General features: G+C 51.3%; 1 protein-coding gene across 1 annotated transcript; it reads right to left on the bottom strand.

Moving 5' to 3' along the window:
• Positions 1–4,520: 4,520 nt before the first annotated feature.
• Positions 4,521–15,729, bottom strand: Rp1l1 (RP1 like 1). Its single transcript, XM_021645605.2, has 3 exons — positions 15,118–15,729; positions 10,787–10,928; positions 4,521–9,563 (listed from the first exon to the last, which is right to left on the bottom strand). The coding sequence occupies exons 1-3, from the start codon at positions 15,727–15,729 to the stop codon at positions 4,714–4,716; spliced, it is 5,604 nt and encodes a 1,867-aa protein (XP_021501280.2). The 3' UTR covers positions 4,521–4,713.
• Positions 15,730–15,983: the final 254 nt, after the last annotated feature.

Here is a 15,983-nt window from a genome sequence, read left to right as displayed (position 1 = left end):
GGAACCTCTGATCCCTAACACATGAACAATAAGGGTAGGGCAGAAAGGTTGTTTCTCTCTCGAACCATTCAAAGCTGAAAGGTTTTTGGGTTGCCATGGATACCGTGAGCCCTTGCAAGCATTTGGGTGATGGATGATTTGGGTTTTCATGAATCAAGAGTCAGCTGAGGCTTACAGGAATGCCACCTTCCCAAGAGATGCCCTGCCACACAGGCTCGGACAGCTTGGTTGCCATAGTGAAAAAGGCGGGAAGGGGACACCAAGGTTCCGGCCTTAGCTATGGCTGCAAAACTCCTTATCTCCAAGTGACGGGGAGGAACAGCTCAGGTTGTCCATTAACAGCAAACGTTTTAAAAGATAGAAGGCAGACATATTTGTGGGCTTAAAGTAGGTGAATCTGTAACCAAGAGAATCCCACAAACAGATACGTTTTCAACGTGACGCTGGGCTTTATGGAGCTAGGAATGGCCAGCTCCTGATAAATCTGCCCATGAGTAGAACATTACTGAGGACATAATGCAATCATCCCAGCAGAAAGAATTCCACTGAATTCCCTTTCCCGAGCCTTCAGTGTTTTGCAACAAATTCACTCGGCAAAGTGTTCAGAGCCTTTAGTTGTTACTCATTCACACAACCTAGATTGAAAGGAAAGAGAATGATGAGATACAACGGGAAAGGGCGTGGACTCTGAGCTTCTGGTATCTCCCTTGCAGTCCTGGCTTTGCAGCTATCTAGCTGAGCCAAGTTAGGCAAGTTTATGTATCACCCCTACGCCTCAGTCGCTCTGCTTGTGAAATGGACATGAAAATGCCTGTTTGCGTACCTGGTGGACACACCTGAGAGAGTAATTGGGACTGATTCTGTGAAAGGTACAGGATGGCACCAAGTATACAGTGGGCATCGAGCATATGGCGATTGTACATGAAGTATGGAAGATCCCCAGTGTACATGTGATGACGTCTCTTGCATCTGTGCTGGCGGGGAGGGGTGAAAGAGGGTGGGCAGGAACACTGGTTAGCCCATTTCGTTGTGCTAAAACTGAGATGTGAGCACTGGCTTTGAGCCCAGGTCCTTTAACCCCAGGACTCATGCCCTTTCTATTGGTTTCTTTTTTTAATGTTTTTAATTTTGTTATGTGTGGAATGTGCACACACGCCACAGTATTGGTGTAAAAAGCAAAGGACAACTTGCAGGAGTGATTTCTCTCCTTCTACCATGTGGGTCCTGGGGACCAAGCTCAGGCCCTCAGGCTTGGCAGCAAGCTCTTCTACCCACTGAGCCATCTCGAAAGTCTCTGCCTGCTCTTCAGGGGGGAAGAAGAATGCCATTGTACTGAAGTTCGGGTCAGCGGAGGGTAAGGCTGGGTGCCGCCGGCATCTGGGGAAGCATTGGAACACTTCTTGGGGATGACTGGAGACCCGGAGGAATATTCTGGATGCTTCCTGCCAACCTGTAGTGATAACAGATGGATGACCGTGCGTGCGATCACCTCCAGACCTAGTTCACGATGCAATCTGCTGGGGGAGGGGATGCTGGGGAATGCCATGTGGCTTGCTGGAGCGTAGTCATCCAGGCCCTCCACCCTGGGTCAGTATCAGCTGCTCCCGATTGGCTGCTGGGAATCAGTTCAGCCTCCAGGAGCGCTCTACCCCGGATGTAAACAAAAGGTGATGCGTGCCCGTGAGCGCGTGTGAGTGAGCATGCTCTCGTGTGGCGTGTGCGTGCTCGGGTGCGCGCACGTTCGTGTGTGGGCTCTTACGTTGTTATTGTAAAAACCTTAAAGAACGACTTCACAGAAAATTTAAAACAAGTCAGGTTTTAGAAGGGCCATCTCTACCATCTCGGTGGTAGAAGAGTGACCACAGACATTGGGGTTCACCTCGCCTTTGCGTCAGATGGCTACCACGCGTGACAACCCTGAGCGATAAATCTGGTCCAGTGAATGATTAAGAACAGGGAAGTGGAAGAAACCCAGAAACTTTTGTTTCCCACACAGGAGCCCCTGGGACAAAGGTCTTCTGTAGAAGGATGTGGACAGAAGGCATCTACTTGTTAAATTAAATATCAAAAACAATAAACAGGAACAGTGAGATTACTCTGCAGGTAAAGTCACTGAGTCTAATCCTCCAGACCCTCCTGACCTCCACACGCTTGCTGTGATACTCAAGAGCCCCCTAGAAAATAAAAAATAAATAGATGTAATTAAAAATTTAAATGATGTCAGACTTTTAAACCAACAACAAGAAGACCCATGTAAATAAATCCTTTAAAAAAAAATTTAGGCCCTCAGCAGGAAAAAAAAAAAATGAATGAGCCTAGTCATGCTGAGAATGGATCTTGTTAATCCCTAGAAAAGGGTTTTAATTTCATTAGTATATAAATATAGCTAGAATAGTGCCACATGAAAATGAGATCCTGTGGCTGCCCCCAGAGTTAGCAAGTGATCTCTGCTTTTGGAGGTTGGTACTGAACAGTGGTGGGCATCATTCAGTGACCCAGACGAGGCTGGTTAATGCTGACCTTTAGAAAAACAATGTGTCAAAGTATATATATATTAATAATGTGAATATTAATTTATATATTAATAAAGTATATATTAATAATTGAACAATGTGTCAAATATATATTAATATATATTAATCTTTTTTCCTAAGATTTATTTATTATATATACAATATTCTGCCTGCATGTACATCTGCACATCAGAAGAGGCCACGAGGTGTCCTTATAGATGGTTGGGAGCCACCGTGTGGTTGCTGGGAATTGAACTCAGGACCTCTGGGAGAGCAGCCCGTGCCCTTAACCTCTGAGCCATCTCTCCAGCCCCCCAAAGTATATTATTATCCCTACAAATGGTGACATCCTTTGGCCCTATAATTTCATGCCTGGGAATCAAGCCTGAAAGAAGCAACCAAAAGTTGGCCAAATGGTCAAGGGTAGGAAAGAAGTGTTATTTTGTTTGCTGGTCTGGTGGTATGTTTTGTTTGCTTTTTTTGAGCCAGGGTTTTGCTAAGTATCCCAGGCTGGGCTCAAACTCACTGTGAAGACCAGGCAGGCCTTGGGTTCATTGTGCTCTTCCGGCCTTGGCCTCCTGAGTGCCAGATTTCTCCACCTGCACTACCATACCCAACTTGGGAACAGTTTTAAGAACAAAATAATGGAAACCTAAGGTGTTTGTGGTGGATGTAAGTACCATGCCAGCACTGGGGAGGCTAAGGCGATAGGATCTAAAGTCTGAAACTACTTTAGGCTACAAAGCCATTCCAGGCTACGTAGCAAGAGCATTTGAAAGATATTTTTAAATGTGTGGGTTCAGGAAACAGCTCAGTGGGTAGAATGCTTGCAGTGAAAAGCATGAGTTTGGGTCTGCAGAACCCTCTAGAAAGTGAGGTGTGGCTGAAGATATTTGTGACATCAAGGCTCAGGGGCCAGACACAGGCAGATCCTGGAGTAATCTGGTTAGTCTAGCCAAAACAGTGAGCTCTGGGTTTGATAAGAGACCCTGTCAAAAAATATACCACAGACTTTCCCTTGTCAGCCTCTCCACTCTACATATGCCTGCTGGGTATGCGCACTGGCATGACTATAATACACACACACACACACACACACACACCACAGAAAGAGAGAGGGGAGGGAGAGGGAGAGGAAGAGGGAGAGAGAGAGAGATAGAGAGAAGTCAGTGTTAAGGGAATGGTGAAATTTTTTTTCTTTTACCATCCAGGAAAATTCTTCAGGAATTAAAATACGAATTTGAAGCTTGTTTAAGATAACTGAATATATATTTAAGCATGTGTAAAAGCAGAATTATGCACGTAAGTATTATACATAGAACAGTCTCTATGAAACAACCAGAAAATGATGGAGGGCATTGCGTTCATTCGCTTCCCAAAGCTGTCTCTGATCCCTGGTCGATGGGAGATCACTTTTCCTTCTGGCTCTTTGCTTTCCCCCTTACAAATAATATGGATTGTGGGTGCTGGAACCCAGGGCATTGGGGCTGAGAACAAACTTTATCCAACGATCCTGAATTGCCTGCTTTTCCGAAGTAACCACATCTGCAGAGTCGCCACATATATTCTGGACCAGCAAAAAAAAAAGTGCCTCAAAGTCAAAAGAAGTGAGTGTACACGGAAAGACCAAGGGGAAAGCAACGGGGGATCAATAGGGAGAGAGAGAACTACTGTCTCTCTCACACACAAAAAGCCAGCACAAACAGAAGCGCCAATGCATCTTTTCTAGATCCTCCTATCTCCTTGGGCTGCATGGACGGAGGAACTGGTTGGCGCCTGGTAATATGTCAAGCCCACAGCTAACCCTTTGCACTGAGCGTGGGACCCTTGAAGCTTAGATCCGAGGACAGCGCGGTGTCCTCTTCATTGCTGTTGCTGTCAAGGTTGAACCTAGAGCCACAAATACACTAGGCAAGCCCTCTACCACTGGGCTGTATTCCCAGACCCTGAAACAATATATCACTAAGTTGCCCAAGTTGGCTTTTAAATTTGCTCTATACCCAGGAGGGGCTTTCTATCCTCCACTTTCTATCCTCCTGCCTTCATCTCCTGAGTAGCTGGGGTGCTAGGCCCGCAGCTCCAGGGCAGATAGCAATTTCTTGGTCTTTGTCCATTGCTCCTCAGTGGCCTGAGCCTCTCTCAGGTAGATGGGAGACATATTTATGCAAGCAGCACTCAGGTTCATTACTGTCCTAGATGTCTAGAAATCTAAATCTTCCTGGCCAAAGCCATCTACCCTACTCCCTACCGGGGTACAAGCCAAGCTTCCAACTGTCCTTTCATTTTCCACATGCCAGCCTTCACCCTTCCCCTGCTTTGGAGGCCTTGGGCTGGAGGGGGCTTCTTCTTGCTCAGAAGAGGAACTTTCTAGATACATCATGGTGACCTTTCTCTCTGCATGCAAGACCTTACTGTTCTCGGCTGTGGTACACTTGAGGTCTCCACTTGGAAAATCTCCCTCTGAGACTGTCTGAGACACCTGTGAGCAGTTGCCCAGAGATGACACCCTGGAGGAGTGCGCTGCACAGTGGCTTCGGGAGCCTGGCCTTCCATGGTGGTTCTGGAGACCCCCGTCTTGGTCTAGGCTGGTGTTTTCAGAAGCCGTCCTTCTCTGGCTCTCTGCTGAGCTCACACAAGAGCTGCTTTCCTTTCCATCTTGATTTCCTCCCTCTACCTCTGGCTCTCTTTCTCTGGATGCTTCCGGAACCTCCACAGAGTGGCCTCCGTGTGTTCTGGAAGCCCACGAGGCGCTTCTGTCTCTAAAGCTCTGGTGCCGGGAGGTTTCTCCCTTCTCTATCCCTCCCTCCTCTAACTGCTGGCTTTCTGGTGGGGCAGTGATGTCGAGTTCCCCTTCTTTCTCTGCGGCTGCCTCCTCATCTAGCGCATGGCAACCAGCTCCTTCTGCTTTCAAGAACACCTCTCCTCTCAGCCTCTGCCTCCCTTCCCCCTCCTCTCCCTCAGCTACGCCAGGCCCTTGTGTCAACTTCAGCTCTTGCTTCCCATCGGCTCCCTGGACAGTACTGAGGTCCTCCTGAGACAGCATCATCCCTGTCTTCTGAGGTGCCACCTCCATGGCCTCTTCGTTCCTGCCTCCTCCTTTTTTGCTCTGTAGAATTTGCTGCAGGTCAAAGGCCCTTCTGACTGGAGCACTGGAGACCACTGTGGCATCCTTTGGGAACCTATGGTTCATCTTCTTTAGGCAGACTTCACAGGGACAGAACTCATCCCCTACGGCCCCTGTACCTGGTCTGGTCCCTGAAGCTGTGCCTAGAGTGAACCCATCCTCCAGGGTGAAGGAAAGGTGACCCTGGGCGGGGAAGGCTGAAAAGTTGCGCAGGCCCTGAATGCGGCGCCTGCGCTGCTCTGTCTGTAGCGATGTCTGACCTCTGAGGGTTTCCCGGGGTGGTTCTGAAGCCATCCTCCCTGCCCGGCTCTGGATCTTCCTAACTTCCCTGAAAATGCTTGCTTGAAGCCGTCGGCCGACATCTTGCTCTAATTCTGTCACCATCTGGTCCAGAAGGCTGTTGTCATGAAGGCTCCATCGAGCTCGGAGTTCAGCTGTGGCATCAGCCAGGTGAGCCATGAAGGCTTTCTCTATCTTCTTCAGCAGCTTGGACACCCAGATTGGGTCAGGGTCCAGAGATCCCTTGTGGGCTGGAGGTGTGTCTCTCTCCCTGGTTCCTGAGCTGGCCTTCATGCAGGCTTGCTCGTGGCCTGTTGCATCTGCTCTGGACATCTCTTCTAACCCCTGCTCCAATATGGGAACACTTTCACTCTCACTAACATTTGGCTTGCTCTCACTGAAATGGTGAGAGGATTCTGTGGGTTCCTCCTCTCTTCTAAGCAAGGGCCACGGTTCTCCAGAGGCAGCATCAGTTCCTGCTCCATCTTTTGGCACTCTGGTGTCCTCTGGTGAGCCCTCCCCATCCCGAGAGCCAGCTCCAAGCATTCCCTGACTGCAGACTGTAGCCTCTTCTTCCAGAAGCCCTTTCCCATGGACACTACCTTCCTGCAGCCCTTCTCTTGCTTTCCATTCTCTTTCTTCTGGTTGTGCCTCTTCTCCCAGCATTGTGGTTTCAGCCGATTTTTCTGGGGCCTTGTCCCACACATGCATCCTACCACCTTTACCTGACTCCTCCCTGCTGGTGGCACAACCCCGTGCCTGGGAGCCAGATGAAACTGTGGAAGGATTCACTCCCTCTGGGTATCCCTGGTTCTTGGAATCAGGTCTTTGAGGGGGGATTTTTAAGGGCAAGTCTATCTTCTTGGGAGCCGTGGTATTATCCATGGCACAGGGCACATTGCTCTCACCCGAGCCTCCAGAGCCACTGCTGATGTCCACACCAGAGGAGGAGGTGGGTGTGAAGACCTCGGTCCCAAGCAGACCCTGGTGGGAAGTGAGTCTCCTGAGGCCCATATCCAGCTGGCCTTTCCCAACCTCACTCCCAGGCCACAGGCTCTGGAAGAGGCTCACCATCTCCTGGTACTTAGGTGATTCTTCAAGCCTCACTTTGCCATCTGGAGGCCCTAGAGCCTCATCAAAGAAATGGAGCCTGGCAAGGCAGGCAATGAGGGTCCTGGCAGAGCAGCTGAGCCTCTGGGCTACTGTGGTAGAGACCTCTGGTAGACTGCTGGGCCGGCCTGGCTTGGAGCCCAGGAGGGCCTTCATGATCTGTGTGGAGGCTGAGACCCTACTGGGGAGTGCATACAGCCTCACACCGTGGTCCACAGTGGCCCTTTCTCCCATTCCAGCTTCTGCAGGGGCCTTGGCCCCTTCACCTGGTGCCTCGTCATGATGTGGATCACCCCCTAGTTTGCAGCTCACAGAACCAGTCCCTGGGAGGATTCCTGCTGGCTCTGCATGCTCATCAGTAACCCCTTCTGGGAGCTGTGGTCCAGTCTGGGCCAGTTCCCCCAGGACTTTCAAAGAACAGCCATCACCAAGGTCTTCCTTGGGACCTTCTGGGCTATCATTGACCACCTCTGCAGTCTCACTTGCCATCTCATACGTCATGAGTACTGGCTTTTCTGGGATGTTACCTAGCCACTCACGAACCATGGCATCTGGAGAGCTGTGGGGCAGAGCACTGGGCGTCACACCACCATCCTCTTCCTGCTCCTCAAGGCTTCCCCTGAAACCAGGGGATGTCCCCAGCAGAGTCCTCCTGGGCCCAGCATGGCCGCCAGCTCCACTATGGTCACTGCTGGTACTGCTGCTGCTTTGAGGCTCCTTCCTGGAACATGTTTGCTCCTTGGGGGCAGTTGGGCAGAAACTGCTGTCCCCCAAGCAGGCCTCAGGTATAAGGCCTTGCATTTGATCACTGGGGGCTGTGAGGGTAGAGGATGCTGCACCCAGTAAGCAGCAATCATGGTGGGTTCTTGGATCCTCTGTCTCAGGCCATCTGTCCAGCAAAGTGGAGGCTGAGGAGATGGTCTCTGCCTCGTCCCACAGGCCACCAATCTCTTCTCTGTGGACAGGTGTGGGAGCTAGAGAGTGAACAGGGCATTCAGTGTCCCCTGCTGGCTCTGCAGAGTGAGTGCTGGGGTTGTGAAAGCCGGAAACACAGTCAGAGTCACTCGCAAGTATGGTGGCTTCTGGGTCCTGAAAGTCAGGAGAACTAGAGAATGGTGATTGCAGAGTCCCAGAGGCCTGATTCCCAGCACTAGGTGAGTTTGGAGAAAACTGTGGTGCTGGGCCTCCTGGGCAGGCCTGTTCTCTTTCCTGAGGCAGTGATATTTGCATGGCTGTGTCCGGTGAAGATAGTGTGTCTCTGCAATAGTGACACTGCTTAGCATGGCCTTTCTGAGCCACTTGGCAAGGGACAGAGACACAGGGCAAGCGCACACCACCAGCCGGCCTCTTCTGCTTTCTTTGCCTCCGTTCGGCTGGGGCACTCGCAGGAGCTGGGAGAGCATTGCTCTGTGTGTCCTGAGAGCCATGGTGGCCTGGAACCAGTGGCAGTTTTGGTGCAGGCTCACCTGTGGCCTCCTGGCACCTGGTGCTCTCTCTACACTTCTCTGTCTGAAGGCCGATGTGGCTCAAAGGTGAGAGACTCTGGGTTGGAATACAGGGGCTATCATCACCTTGGGTGGCTTGCCCCTGAGACGCCATGACCCTGGCCTGGCTTGAGCCTCTGTGGTGCCGGCCACCACATTCACTGGGCTCCTCAGGAGACTCGGCACTGGCTGGTGTATCAGAAAGGGCCCTTTCTATACCTTGGGTCTCTGGTCTCAAGCCACGGGGTCCCGTGTCTTCTCGGCAGGGGCTGTCACCAGATTCAGCCCCACTTTGGGAAGAAGCTGAGGAGATTGGATGCAAGGTGTCACTGCTCGTCTCACCATCCGGAGTCCAGGGGCAGCAGGAACCTGGCTGAGCACTTCTAGGGTGCCTGGGAGTTGAGACTGGGCTGGCATCATCCTGGTCATGTCCCTTCCTGCCACTGGCCCTCTGGCTCCAGTGTCTCCTGCCTCCAGAGAGCTTAGCCAGGCCCCATCTCCTCCGAGCAGTTGGCCCCGCACCCTCAGGAGTCATCAGGGGGTTCCTCCAGATGTCATAGCTGGGTCGTGATTGCTGGCTCACATCAAAGGCTCCCCGGCATCCTCCATCACGGGGACCCAGACCCTGTGCCCCAGGGTCCAAGAAATCCCAAGGGTGGCCCTCCTGTCTGCAGCAGAAGGAACCGGCCTCCCTCAGGACCTGGCCTTCACCGCTGGCTGCTGTAAAGACACTGGCATTCCCCACCCTCTGGGACCACCGCAAGGTGTCCTCGCCCAGAAGCTGGAAGCGGAGTTTCATCTCCACAGACAGGCTGCCGTCCTCATTCATGCAGACCTTCTTCTCCACGTCATCAGCCGCTACCAAGGAACCACACGGGGCAGGGGTGTCCTGAGGACACCTGTCCAAAGCAGGCCCCATCCAGGCCTGATGACTGGATGCTGGATGGTCACTCGGAGCAGACCTCTCCGATATCAAGGAAAACTGCCGCAGCCTACCGCCAGACCTGGCCCTCAAGTGCATCACACTCTGCTTGGTGTTCGGGCCCCAGGAACCTGTTGCACAGTGGAGCGAGAGAGAAGAGAACAAGGTAGTGAGCCACTGGGGTGAAGGACAGCAGAGAGACAAGGGCAGACACAGAAAGAAAGTGGGTGACACAGACAGAACTGAGTCTAAATCCAGTCCAAGGCCACCCGCTACCCACCACTTCTGTTTCTGAAGCTGACTAGCGCTGCTTCGTCGTGCAGCCGTGCATATAACACTTGCTGCGCAGAAAGCTTCTTGCACGGGACATTCACTGCATGTTAATGTTTGCTGAACAGACACCAGCATGTCAGGGTCTGGAGAGATGGTGGCGTTGCTGGGGGAACCACGAAGTGAGGATTCAGTGACCCGGTAGGAGAGGCAAGCTCAGGCTGCCACCCATGATCTGACCTGAGCCGGTGATGGTATGATGACTCCTGGTAACCCATCCCCCTCACAACAGCCAGGCTCTTGGGCTGAATGAAGGTTGCAGGAGAGGTCTAAACACATGACACCAGCTCCTGAGAGTCTAGCCTGCACCCAGGGTAGAAAACTAGATGGGAGACCCAGGGAATAGAAAGTAACCCTCGGGAAGAATTGAGCCCAGGGTGCTTCTCATTCTGTCTCTTGAGCTAGGCTTAGTGGGACGCACATATGTCCAGCAGGACATACCTCGTGAACACATCTGGAAAGTAGAAAGCATCAAGCAAACCTGGTGGCTCTTTTCGCATGGACCTAGCCATTGTCTTGGTTTCCTAACCACTGGTGTACCACAGTTGCTGGCACTGTTGGTCATTTTCTTAATGGAGTCTCACAAAGGATGACCCTTTGTTCATTCACCAGTAGTTTTCCTGCAGTTTTATTCTGCATTTATGAACTGTGCCCTCAAAATAATATATATGGCTGCTTCCTAAGACAGCCATGTCTCCGAAGGACTTAGATGCTACCCTCAGCAGGGCTTAACGCCTCCATGATGACGCGCCCATGGAGAATCTTAATGGTTATTTTAGACCCTAGAAACCTTTAGCTCAAATTTCCTTGTGTTAAAATCTACACTGCTCTCAGGTGTCCCCTGGCAACGCTGTGCTCAGTTAAAGCTGATGGGAGGAGAAAGAAGTAAGAGAGACCCAACGTAGTTGGAAGACCAAGGAACTGGGCCAAAGCACCTTCCCTCGGGGCTGTCAGTGATAACTACCAAGCTTGTGGGGCCATTGTCCCTCTTGAAAGAAGCCAGGAAACCCTGGAACCTACTCACCATGGTCACTCCTTGCATGCACACCAGATAAGGTTCTGGTCCTGTTCCCTCCATCATTTTCCCTCTCCAGACGTCTGAAGGCTTCGTTCCCAGCACACACTACCATAGAGGGGCCATCCAGAAGTGTCTGCAGAGACTCCACCTAGAAGAGGTGAGCACGGAGTTAGAGGCCTGCCCTGCAGAGCTCCTCTGCTCCGGAAGGTCCAGGAAGGAAGACCCCATCTCCTCAGCCCTTCCTGACCCTTGCACATACCATTCTGGGTTCCCACACCCCACAACGCCTCCATCACCAGCCAGGCGCTGAGAGCCCACTGCCTGCATGATTTCTCCGTCCCTGTCAGAGGTTACTCTAGATAGAAAAGAGGTCGAGACCATTAAGCTGCTTCCTGAGCATACATTTACTCTCCAGAATATGTTTTGTAAAGTGCTTGCAGCAGACTGTTCAATGCCTCCATCTGGAGATCTGATTTTCAGACTTACCGTTTTTCCCAGATGGAATCCTCTCCAGTATTTGACAACTTTCCAGCATAATTCAAGCCAGTTACCTCTACTTGAGTGGATCAATGAGGGCAAAACACAGCTCTCCGAGGGAGCCCCTCCATTCTCGAATTCTATGCCTCCCTTGAACCCACCAGCAGGACATGCTTCTGCTCAGCAATAAGCAGGGCACATCACTCTAGTATACAGGCCCCAGAGGCCCTGTGTATCTGAAGGCCTGTACTGCAGCTGTCATGAATGGCCATGTGCAGTGTCAGGGGCTCTTAAGAGTGTGTTCCTAAACTGCATTGAAAAAAAAAAAAAAGAGTGTGTTCCTTTTAATAATTTCAAATTCGAAGGGTGTGCTCACTAACATAGAGATACCCACCCCACTAATGGAACTATTAGAATGACCAAACCCCAGAACACTGACAGCATCAAACGCAAAGAGGTGGACCTGTCGCTCAAGGCCTGTTGGGAAGAAAAAAATTCTAGCCAATCTGCAAGTCAGTTTCTTGCAAAACCAGTCATGTGGGCCAGCTCCTCAGGATTTATCCAGAGGACACATGCCCCTCCCCCAAATCACACACAACTGTGTTATACTCCATATCACCCGACCCAGTTCATTAAAAGGGCTCTTGGTTCTTTTCAACTTCGAGGTACATTTCTTCTTTGGGTAGATTTCTATTCCATCTCACAACTGTAGCATCAAATGCGGAGGAGGCAATGGAGTGCCAGAAACTCTTGCGTTACAGACCCACTCAGGGTCCATGAAGGGTGTGGAGGGCTGTCCAGGGGATCGCTGGATTTGGTTGACTCTTAGAGAAGGAATAATGGCTGTGCAGTGTCTAGATATTCCACCTGAGAGTGAAGGACTCAGAAAGACCAAGATTGGAGGGCTGGTGGCAAGAAAACCTAGAGAGGCACCCCCCAAAAGCTCCCCCACGACTGGCTTGTGGGCGAGGACATCCTTGTCATTGGTAAGAGGTCACCAAAAGGTGATTATCGCACGGACACATCAGCCTGATCAGTGAGTGCCAGCTTCTCTCTCTCTCACCAGCCACCCCAGAGCCTGTTCACCCGGAGCAGGAGCAGCATAAACACAGGAGCACTAGCAATACCAACACCGCTCCTTCATGCACAGCTGGTCTGTCTTCTCCGAGGATGCTACTGAGGAGACTAAAGCTGGACTTGTGCTTTGCATACCTGCAGGGAGTCATCCAGACACCTGGTGGGAAGCTAATCAAACCAAACCCCTCCATCACAGCTGTTAGGTAGTGAGGGCATCTCTGTTGGGGGCAGTTTGAACTCACTGGAATGGAATAGACTTTTGTTTTCATTGAAGATGGTCCTCGTCCATTCTCCTTTGAGTATCACCGTCACGGACTTACGGAATACCTAGTTATCACTGGTCTAACCCAGGAAGGTGGCCAACTTTGCAGTGGAAGATACAAGATAGTGGACTAACACCAAGAATTTTGCTGTGTATCTGGGTGTGGTGATATCCACCTTTAATCCTACAATTCAGGAGGCAGAGACAGGTGGATATCTGTGAGTTCCAGGCCAGCCTGGAGATTATAGCCAGTTTCAGGCCAGCCAAGGCTACATACTGAGACCCTGTTCCAAACAAACAGTGAAAAATAACTTTTTAGCCATACACTCCATCACCCCCATAATGTGTAATAGTGGAATGGATATTCTCTGCAAGATTCTAAGTGGGAACCAGCTGGGAGGCACTCCTTTATGAAGTTGAACTGTGGTCCCTATAGGATGTGATGTGCATTTCCAAGGCAAGTGATATGAACTGATGCCTTGTTTACCACAGACACCTGGCGATGAGAGTGATTCATTCTCACTACAAGGCAGACAGCACAGAGATAATGTGGCTTGAGGCAGAAAGCAAATATGATGCTTTTTCTTTTGTTTTGTTTCTTGAGATTACCCTAGAGTGCTGTGTCCCCTAAATGTGCAGCTCTCTTGCCTTCATCTCCTGAATTCCGGGGTTACAGGCATGTGCACCACACTCCGTCACTGGCACATCTGTGGCCTAGATGCATGTGCTACTTTTTTTCAATCGTATCAACTTTGGGCTTTGTCGTCTTGGTAGGCTCGGGAGAATGCTCCGTGGAACTGGAAGTGAAGACAGTCACTAGGCACCCCAAGCTAAAGCATCAACGGTCAGTGGGAAGGTTCCTGCGGAGGATGGCTGGTTTGCTGTTTGCAGTGGGAACACCCTTGTTGGGAGCTGTCTGCGGCTGCCATGTACAGTAGGACGACATATCAAAAGACCTCAGCAGCCCTATGCATAAAGGGCCCCACAGAACTCTAACTCCCAGGATCATGGTTCAGTCATTCCATCAGGTACAAAACCACAATCAGGAAAGGGGCCAGGAGGAGCACCAGATGAAGAGAGGAAGAACAATGTAACTGCTAACAAGAACCTTGTGGGAGATTGCCCAACTTTTTTTTACAGCTCTCTGAGATAAGTACTATAACTAATTTCCTGGCTTTTGCCCTGGGTTGATACTTTCTGAAAGGAATTCTGGGGGCTACTGACTTTGATAGACTTTGAGAGAGGACAGCAAGGAGGGATCGCAACCAGACTCCAAGGACAGCACAGGGATGATGTGCCTTGGGGCATGAAGTAAATATGACAACACTTTCACTTTTCTTTCGTTTCTTGAGACTAACTCTGTGTGTAGTGCAAGCTGGTCTCAAATGTGCAATTCTCTTGCCTCCATCTCCAGATGGCTGGGGCTTATAGGAATGTGTCACCACGCCTGGTTAGCAATATGATTCTGACTGTAGGTGGCCCCAGCGTTAAGTAGATACAGGAGCAGACTGTGGGGAGATGGAATGAGATCAGCCCAGCTCCATTTCCTCAAGTACCCACCTTTGACAGAGACCCCTGTTCTGCAGCACCTGGAAAGTTACCCGTTAACACTCGCTAGCTAGCCTTTGCTGTTACGGTTGTGTGTGGGCTGCATTCTGCCTCAACTGGGTGCCTTTAATCAAGACTTAGAAGGAAGCTATTCAGTAGACACCGCCTCCTCATGCTTCTGGCTGGTGGTGATGTATGCCCCTCATGTAAGAATCAGGAGGTGATGCCGCTGGGGTGGCCATGGCAGATTCATCCCTCTAGTGGTCCTGGGAGCTGATTTGTAGCTGAATTTGTTGACCACTGCCTCCCAAGCCTGACTGTCAGCCCCACCAAAGTGTTCTTGAGCTCAACATTCACAGTGCTTCCGGTCCTGCAGGAACTACCTGCAGGACGTGGTGAGCCATCTCTGAAGACCCCGCCCCGATCTCACACTCCAGCCTTGCGGACCTGCCCCCTGATGCCCTGCATTAAATCTTGCAATGCTCACGGTACTGTGGATGACCTCTTTCCTGCACTAAACCCCCATGGAGGTGGCCTGTTGAGAGGCCTGCATAACAACTGAGGAGCTTGTGCAAAGCTCAGAGCCTACTGAGTGCTAAGTGCTTACTAAACGGGAGCTATGAGTAGGGTGACTGTGCGTGCGTGGGTGGGTGCGTGGTGCGTGCATGCGTGAGTGTGAGTGTGAGTGTGTGTGTGTGTGTGTGTGTGTGTGTGCGTGTGTGTGCGTGTGTGTGCGCGCGCGCGCGCGTGTGGAGTGATTGGGACTCAAGTCCTCATGCTGGCATGGCAAACATTTTACCAACCGCGCCATTCCCCCGGGTCTGACGATTGCTGTTTAATGAACAGCTTTGACATCATGCTTTCACATTCTTCCGTCACCTTTCATTAGCAGTGGGCAATCAAGGCTGCCTTGCTAGCCCGTCTACGTATTTTGAGCCAGCATCCAAGGGAAATACCAGCCGCACAGCCTAACCTTCTTCCCTCGGGGCGTGTACACCTGCTTCACGGGAAAGCGCAGAAGCTCCGAGGCTTTGCTGAGGAAGGCTGCCAGATTCCTGGTGTTCTTGTGACTGAGAACCACTGTCTGCTGGCATCTGGGGTCCCCGTTCTTCACCAGTGTCAGCCTCCTCGGGGCCATGGGACCCTTCCAGGAAGAGGATGTTTCTGGAGCTTCCAAGCCCTGTGACTGCCCAGCAGAAGCTCTTTGCCTTTGCAGCCGGCCTGGCTCTCTGGGAGTTTTAGAGGGCTTCCTATCAGAGCAGAGGTAGCAGCCCCCGTCTTGCAGCTGGTCCAAGGCACTGAGGCCGTGCAAGCCCCGGGGTGTGGTGACAGAACGCACCCCAAAGGAGAGAGGCATGCGCTGAGACAGCTCATCCATCAGGGCACTGAAGGTCTTGAACGTACGCTGGTGAACAGCCAGGCGGACCCCAGCGAACTGGGGATCTCCCCTCTTGAGAAAGGTTATCTTCTTGGCTGGCGTCACCTCAGTGACGGAGGGAGTGTGAGCCACAGAGGGCAGGAGACATTGCCGGTGGCTTGGTGCAGGAACAGGGGCATCCTTTGTGTCTCCTGGGGTGCTGCTCATGGTGTGACGACCCAGGCGGCTATAACAAAGGAAGAGAGGCTCAGAGGGTACCTCACAGAGTAGGACTAGCTAGCTTCTTCCCTTCTTTATGAAGCTGCTTCCTGACACCCCAAATTAGTTCCACCCAGCTTTATATAGCAGCAGTTTGATCCACCTGGGTTAAAAGGTAAAGATTTAGCGTTGGGGAGATCTGAGTGCCAACCCTCCCACCTCCACCTCTTGCTACCCATATGAGCCAGGAGGACAGTGACTTA

Source organism: Meriones unguiculatus, chromosome 9 (assembly GCF_030254825.1).
Source record: "Meriones unguiculatus strain TT.TT164.6M chromosome 9, Bangor_MerUng_6.1, whole genome shotgun sequence".
NCBI lineage: Eukaryota > Metazoa > Chordata > Mammalia > Rodentia > Muridae > Meriones > Meriones unguiculatus.
The sequence above is the reverse complement of the archived record's forward strand: the minus strand, read 5'-3'. Positions and strand labels throughout refer to the sequence as shown.